Source organism: Hyperolius riggenbachi, chromosome 10 (genome assembly GCF_040937935.1).
Source record: "Hyperolius riggenbachi isolate aHypRig1 chromosome 10, aHypRig1.pri, whole genome shotgun sequence".
NCBI lineage: Eukaryota > Metazoa > Chordata > Amphibia > Anura > Hyperoliidae > Hyperolius > Hyperolius riggenbachi.
Genome location: NC_090655.1, coordinates 110722633 through 110731153, shown reverse-complemented (window position 1 = coordinate 110731153; position 8521 = coordinate 110722633). Strand labels below are relative to the sequence as shown.

General features: G+C 42.5%; 1 protein-coding gene across 1 annotated transcript in view; it reads left to right on the top strand.

Moving 5' to 3' along the window:
* The first annotated feature begins 224 nt into the window (after positions 1 to 224).
* NEURL1 (neuralized E3 ubiquitin protein ligase 1) overlaps positions 225 to 8521 on the top strand; it is a 372529-nt gene continuing 364232 nt past the window's right edge. The window contains exon 1 of the mRNA XM_068257347.1: positions 225 to 458. Within this exon, the coding sequence (XP_068113448.1) occupies positions 365 to 458 (94 nt within the window). The 5' untranslated portion in view covers positions 225 to 364. The remainder of the gene's footprint in view (positions 459 to 8521) is intronic.

Genomic DNA, 8521 nt, shown 5'->3' with positions numbered 1-8521 from the left:
CAGTGCCAGGTAGCAGGCTCAGTAGCAGACAGCTCCGCTAACAGAGAGAGCAAGGGTAGCAGGCATGGAGCTGTCCTCCCAGCACTTCAATAAAAGAGGGGAGATTTCACTGATAGCCTAAAGGAAAGGAGACATAGAACCAAAGCAGGTCACAGCAGAGAAACGGCAGCAGCAACAGCAGCCAAAAGGGGGAGGGAGGGGAGAAGACAGTGGGGGCTGAAGTCCCTTGGTAGCAGAAAAGAAGATATTAGATGATTCAAGGAGCTACAAAGACAAGATTTACTCAGATCTGTCAGCAGCAGTAACCATTCTGCATCCATCTCCCTGGGCTTATTCCATCCTCACTGAGCTGCATCTGGGTGCCATGGGTAACAGCCTGTCCAGCAGCATCCCTACATTCCCCAGGGGAAGCCAAGCCAGACTTCACAGGGCTCATCAGCAGCACCACCACATCAAAGGTAGGTAGAAAACTAACACAAGTATATCAGCAGCAGCAGTAGCAAGCTTACCCCCTTCCCTGATGGAGAGATTCTGTGACCTCCAGCGCTGAAGTGCCTGGAAGTACACAGAAATGCAGAAATGCTTAGAAACCTACAGGTTGCCTCTCCACATGTGTGCACAGATTGTGATAATAGCAAGGCTGCTCTATTGTCCTCTTCCATCTATCTGTACAGCTTCCCATTTACATTTCCCTCCTGGGCGTACATTAATGTCTCATTTGCTTCATCGCTAGATATGAGCTCTTTGTCTACACTAAATGTATTGGTAATGCTGAGTTTCATTATGTCATTTCTTAGCGCTGGAATAATTGGCCTTTCAGTGTCTGGCACATTCTGTGCTCTTTGCCTTGGAACATGCTCTGTAAATCCTACATATGCACACTACTACTCCCACTCTTGTCACCTGCAAACTTGAGACTCCATCCAATTTCACATCTATTTTTCTCGGTTGTCAGAAACTGAGAGAGATTAAAGGGCAGCTGTGCTCAGGGCTCCATAGGCGCAATCACTTGGCGGAATGGGATGGACATTTTTGTAAAAGCTGCCTTTCAGTTTTCTAGGGAGTAGTGGTGGCAAAGCGGTGTGAGGGGCTGAGTGGTGCCCCCTTCCACTGTTGTTTGCTATTAGGGAATGTATAAGGATGGCAGAATATTCCCAGGATGCCTTCACGTCATATAAGAAAGAACACCGATTTAAAGTAGACCTGTCATGAGAGAAATATTGAGGCTGGATATTGACTTGGTTTTTAAGAATACTTTCCTGGTTGATGCTGATCTTATGTTTTCCTTAACCCTCCCTGGTGTTCAATTTCCCCAGGATTTCTGTGCAAAAGGTGATCAAAATAAATTTCATAACCTTTTTTTTCCTGTAACTTGCCAAAATGTGTCAAGCAAGGGTCCAGTATACAGTGCAGGAGAGTATTGACGTGTATGCACATCAATACTGTTCACAGCATGTTTTGTATTGATGTGTATATCCGTCAATACCGCCAAGGAGGCTGCTAGCAGTCATCTGGAACAAGTACGCAGATCAGCAAATGTTCCCTGCAACTTCCTGATCTGCATGCTTGTTGTCAGGCAATAACGGGCTTATTTATGCTGAGACTTTTAAGCTTGTTCAGGCAGGTCACTTACTCCTGTTGTACTGCTGTGTATACATAGCTATCTCATGTATTTCCACTAGGCAGGGCCGGGCCAAGGCATAGGCTGGAGAGGCTCCAGCCTCAGGGCGCAGTGTAGGAGGGGGCGCAGAATTCATTCAGCTGTCATTCCTAATTGTGTTTGAAGCAGAAAGAAATAAGAAAAGGGGATACATGGAAGTGACTGCAAGCCAGATAACTAGATATTAACGTGTTGGGGAGGTTGTGGGCCCTGTGGCGCCTCTTAGTCTAATAGCAATCAGTGTGTGACGGCTGGGGAGGCAGGGATGGAGGGGCGCACTTTGCTGTCTCAGCCTTGGGTGCTGGAGGACCTTGTCCCGGCTCTGCCACTAGGTGTGAATTTGAGCGTTTTAGGCTCCTTTCACACTTACCTAAGATTCCTGCCTTGCTTTCCACTCTGTTGATGGGGGTCGCATAAGCAATGAAATCATTGGGACATTTCATACTTAATGTTGTGCAGGAAGTGGTCAATCTGCCGCTCGGCCGATGCAGGGGCAACAGTGTGTTACCGCCACACTTCTCCGGCGACGTGGACGAAGACGTTGAAGTCAATGGGCGACACATGCATTTAAAAAATGTTGGTGGCGGTGCGGAGTGCATTAGCAGAACAACAGAAATATGATGGAAAACCCCGGGAATCCCAGTGACATATTTCCTGTCCAAGAGAGAGTATGTCACTGGGCTTGCAGGGGCGGGGGGTGCGGATTGGAGGGGGTTGCAGCGTCACTATGCACATGACCCTGTCAGTTTGCTCTGCCGCAGGGTCATATGCTTGTGATTTTGAGTGATGCGGCAGGGTGGGTAATCGTACCACAATGCACACTTTAAGTGTGAAACCGGTGCACAGCAATGATTTCCTATGTTTCCCTTAGTTGCGAAATTCGCATTCAGTAAATAAAACCTGATAGCAGTTTTCTTATTGACAATTAATAATGTCAGTGGGATTTCCTTGTTAAATCTTCTTGGATCAAGAAAAAAATTATGTAAACTCGCATTTAAAAATGCATATATGTGTAAGCAAATTTGCAATCAAATGCGATTTTCGCATTTGACAAACTACATGGGATTTGCATGATTCTAGTGCAAACGTATCCTCATATAAACTCCCACTTTGTGAGATATACATAATCATTATTTGGGGCAGCACGGTGGCGTAGTGGTTAGCTCTCTCGCCTTGCAGCGCTGGGTCCCTGGTTCGAATCCCAGCCAGGGCACTATCTGCAAAGAGTTTGTATGTTCTCTCCGTGTCTGCGTGGGTTTCCTCCGGGCACTCCGGTTTCCTCCCACATTCCAAAAACATACGGATAAGTTGATTGGCTCCCCCTAAAATTGGCCCTAGACTACAGTACTTACACTACATAATATATAGACATATGGCAATGGTAGGGATTAGATTGTGAGCTCCTTTGAGGGACAGTTAGTGACAAGATATATATACATTGTACAGCGCTGCGTAATATGTCGGCGCTATATAAATACTAAATAATAATAATAATTATTGTGAAGTCCTACACATGGTGTTGACACTCAATATAACTCAGCAATAGTTTATAAAGAGCACATGAGCAAAAGCGAGCAGCTGCCCAGAGCAACCAAACTGGTTCATCTGACTGCTAAAATGTGATCTGTTGATCATAGTAAAGGTAGACATACAGAGGTTGATATTGGTTTAATTCAGTAGGCGAACGATTGGATAGTAGTGACTGATGTACGTTAACTGTAAGAATTTGGCAGAAAGGTGATAGTAGAATTTTTTGCACCACTGCCCCTCGTGGCAGGTACCGCTTGATGCGCTATGGATCTGTCAATTCTCCTGCTACCCCATAACATTTCTACCACTGCACCTGATGACCCTTTTAAGTTATACCCAATCGATAACCTTACAAAAAAAAAATCAGTTTTAGGTTTTAGGCTATAGAACACCAGCATCCTGTGTATGATGATCACCCTAACCATGCCCTATTCTATAATAATTTATATAATACTGGTTGTCCTTGCTCCTATCTTGATAAAATATCCCCACAAAGTATTACAGTAAGAGGATGAGAAAAACAGACAACCGACCAATATGCGTTGTCAGGGACAGCCTTTGTATTTATCAAATGACAGGTTTGCTTTAATTATAAGAACAATTTTCTAATAATGGTACCTGTGTTTTAGAGTTTTATTTTGAAGAGATTTTGAGTGTGGCATGTGAGAGCAGTCAATGAGATACTAATAATCCTCAGTGCTTGCTAATTTTCTAATAATCCTCAGTGTATGCCAATTTTTTTTTTGCAAATCTTTGAACGTTGGACCAATGGAATTCAGCACTGACTGCACTTAATTGGTCAATTTTTAAGCTACATAAAATTAGCATTATCTCGGTATGATAAACATCTTATCGACCATCCCTAGTGGTATGCATGTAGTTATCTGTCTAGCATACATGTAGTGCCTCAGGGTGAAGCCTCAGATGGAAGCAGTCCTCATCTGTCACCCAGATCAGTTCTTAGGTAATATCAGCATTGAAAAGACATAGCTGTCTGCTGTAGCCTTGTTAGATTATTGTTGGTCGTCAGTAATGGAGTCCTAGTAGTGAATGCTTGTCAAAAATAAATTCTCATGCAGCTTTCATTTTCATTTGAGTTAGTTTCACAAATCTAAAATCTTTCCCATCTGTCTCTAGGCACAGATCTAATATACCATCTAATAACTTAGTCAGTGTGTGTAATAAAAACTTAAAATTTGGATAGCATGATTAGAAGCAGCTGAATTGAGAAAGTTAGTAAAAGCTCTGTGGGTTGGGATGCTGCTTGAGCTGCTTCATCCAGTTTACGGGTTCAGGGAGGGGCAGATCTTGGAGACGGTACGGAGGTGGAAGTTACAGAACCTGGAAATGTTTTGGATTGGGAGTAAAGGAGAGAACAGGGTTGACACCTAGATGGCAGGCTTATGAGGTAGGGTGAATGGTTGTATTGTTGACCTTGATGTATATTTTCGGGAGGGGTATTGCTGCAGGGGGTGGAAAAATCATAAGTTTCGTTTTGTCCAGGCTTAGCTTCCAGAACCTGGTGGACATCCACTAATGATAGAAGCTTCTACAAGCCACTATTTTGAAAAAAATAACTCTGTCACAGAGTGCCAGCACAAGGCTGGGTGAACATGGAGCCTGAAAAGGGAATTTAATTAAAAATCAGTGTATTAGATTAAGTGACTGTGTTATATGGGACTTTTTACTGTACTACTCTCTACTAATTCAAAAGCTTGGGTAGCACATTTTTGTCCACCTTGGTTATTGTATCTTGTATGCCACATTATATTTTTCACATTACACACTTTAGACTTTCTTTGTCAGAAACAAACATTTCTGATCATTTCAGACACAATTCAAAAGTGTGTACAGGTGTCCCCCGATGTTGCTGGCCTTCCTAGTAATGATCTACCAATAGGGATAACAGTTGCCCAACTCCTGTAGTTTGTGCAGGAACTACAAATGAATGAGGTTCCACTCGCATCTTCCCTCTCAGTAGAGCAGATAATGCTCCTCCAGTGAGAGCAGAGTAGTTGGTCTGTATAGCATTTGTTCCAAACCTTCTGCCTGAAACAATCTTGAACTGTTGCATGTATAACAAAAAAAGTTCACAGTGCATAATAAGCTTTAGGACCAATTTCCACTACGTCCAGGGCCACACATTTTTCCACACATGAACAATGGAGTGGAACAGATAATGGAAATCAGTGGGCTGCTTCCACTCAACCCAGTGTTTTGTGCATGAAAGAAATTCGGACACGTCTGAAATCCCAGACGGCAGAATCGGCTATTCTGCCTTATCTGAATTTTTACTAGCTAATGCGATTATATTCCCCAAAATAAAGCAACACAACTTGTCTACTCCCTTCTCCACAGGAAAACGCATGTTCACTCAGTCAAACATTGTCATAATGAACAAGCATACCTCTGTGGCACTAGCTGCAGACCCAGAAAGATGATAGTCAGATCATGGTGTGCTTATCTAATTTGTCTGTAAGCAGATAGTCTTTGCCTCCTTTGGTAGTACCTGCTGTTTCCTACAGAAGTTCAGTCTGGTAGATGGCAGCAAGTGATCTAATTGGAGCCAGAAGCTAAGGGCCCGTTTCCACTGCCCGGATGCGACCACCTGTAGCTGCGGGTGACTTCCGGTTGTCTTCCGGAAGTCTGGATGTGGCCGTCTGTTACTGCCTAGGGGAATTGGATGTATGCTGCGGATATCTGCAGCATTCATCCGATTATTCTCCTGGATCGCATCGCAAAATTTGCATTCAATGGAAACGACTCCATTGACATGCATTAGCTTAGGGTTTAATGCGATGCGAATTTGTGGAAACGGGTCCTAACCACAAAAGAATCTCCCTGGGGCAGTCTCCGTCATGCTTCAGAATGGACTACCGAGTGTGCCCTTTAGTGGCGGCTCTGCGCTTTGACTGGAGAAAAGCTCTGTACAAATGTTAGCATTTCATTTTTTTTTATTGTTTATAGTCAAAGAAGAACTATTTCAAACAATCCCTTGTGCTTTTAATTAAAATATAACAATTATTCAGGTTTGTTTATGCAGTATATGAGTTATATATTTTTCATTTCGTTCTCAAAACTTACTGCGATTTATTTACGGTTACAATTTCAAGTACCCCGCAGCTTACCATAGATATTTGCTGCTTAAGAATGTAGGTTTTAAAATAAGTCACATTGAACTCGTATACAAATCAGGCCTTTTGCCTTTTCTTTGACTTTACCAATCGGCACACTGGTTCCAGGACAGTGGCTCAGAAAGTAAACAATCAGCATTACAGCCACCTAGCTATCATACATAGATATAGTAGTTTGTTATAAAAGAAAATCTCCCTAATACCCTATTTGGTAGTGTTGATTACGTAACTGCAGGTGGGGATTCAGTTTCCTCTCAGCACCCAGGTATCTTCCTGCACTGTTAGGTAGCCTGTCAATCTGGGCCACACAACCCCTTCTATGGGTCCTTGTTAGGTGGAGGGTGAGTGGCTTCGCAGGATACAGTCACCTCCCATAGGGTTGCTGAGATGATGCAGTGCTTCATTTCAAGAAGGTGAAGAGGGGGCTTAACCCTTCAGTTAATATAAAATAACATATGTAGGAGCAAAACAGGAAAAGAAAGCTGCCATAGGCTGCAATGATAAAAGCCACGTTGGCTGCATTACGCGCAAATTGCTGCAGGTTAAGGGTTAGGCAAAATTGGGGAGGGGGTTTAAGGGTTAGGCACCACAAAAAGGGTTAGGCAACACTAGGGAGGGTATGGTATAATTGGTGGGGGGTTAAAGGTTATGCATTGGTAGAGGAGGGTATGGTACAATATGGGTAAAGATTACCCATATTTTACTAGCGGCAGTATCCAGCCCCCTTTTTTCCAGGCGTTTTTATTACATGTACGCATGTAGGAGATATTGTATACTAAACAGCTACTGTTTGTATAAAGGTGGGGGGGGGTTAAAGGTTAGGCATCGGTAGACGGAGGTATGGGTAAAGCCTCCCTCTCCGTTAAGAGTTAGGCATTGGTAAAGCCACCCTCTCTCCGTTAACGGTTAGGCATTTGTAAAGCCACCCTCAAGGGTTAGGCGTCAGGCAGAGGGAGGTTTAAGGGTTAGGTATTGGTAAAACCACCCTCTCTGTTAAGGGTTAGGCATCACTAAAGCCTTTCTCTCCGTTAAGGGTTAGGCATCGCTAAAGCCTTTCTCTCCGTTAAGGGTTAGGCATCGCTAAAGCCTTTCTCTCCGTTAAGGGTTAAGCATCGCTAAAGCCTTTCTCTCCGTTAAGGGTTAGGCATTTGTAGAGGGAGGGTCATAGTAAAATATGGGTAAAGATTACCCATATTTTACTTGCGGCAGTATCCGGCTCACTTTTTCCAAGTGTTTTTATTACATGTACGCATGTAGGAGATATTAATTAACAACTACTGTTTATGTAATATTGCGAGTGGTGAAGCAGTTAGGATTTGTTAACAAATCCTGGAGTTTGGGTGTAATGAACACTGTCCATCCTGTAGCTTGTGGAGAAAACACTTACTGGTAGTTCCACGTGAGCTTTACTTTTGTGTTATTTATATAGTGCATAGATATTACACAGTATATAGATGCATGCACATGTGTCCTCAGAGGAGCTCACAATCTAATCAGTGTAATGTCCCTGCACTAGTCCTACACGCATGCACACAGCACGGGCAGTTTGGAATGGAGCTGGGAAAAAAGGGCGCAGGCAGCTAGTGGACAAAAAGGGCGCCGCCATTCACTCCCATAATAAATAACGTTTAATGGGCGCCGAGCAGGAAAAAAGGGCGCCGGAGCTAAATAAAGTTTACAAACGGCGCCCGGAGCTAAATAAAGTTTACAAACGGCGCCCGGAGCTGTTTAATGATTTATAACTGAGCTTGTGTTGATTTACGTTTATAAAATGCACCCGTGCCGAATAACGTTTATGAAAATACTAAATATATTTATCTTATTTAAATAATTAAAACATTATTTAAAGTTTTATCCCTTACTGTTTTTAAAACATTATTCACAAAATAAAGCGATCAGTACGTAATGTAAATTGCAATATATTTTTTTATTTAAAGTTTTATCCCTTACTGTTTTTAAAACATTATTCACAAAATAAAGCGATCAGTACGTAATGTAAATTGGAATATATTTTTTGGACTCACAATTTGTAAAACATTATTATCCACATAATAAAAAACATTATTATTCACAAAATAAAGCGATCAGTACGTTACGTAAATTGCACAATATTTTTTGCATCAATAATTAGTAAAACATTATTATCCACATAATAAAGAGGGGTCTTAGGTTTAGGCACCAACAGGGGGGTCTTAGG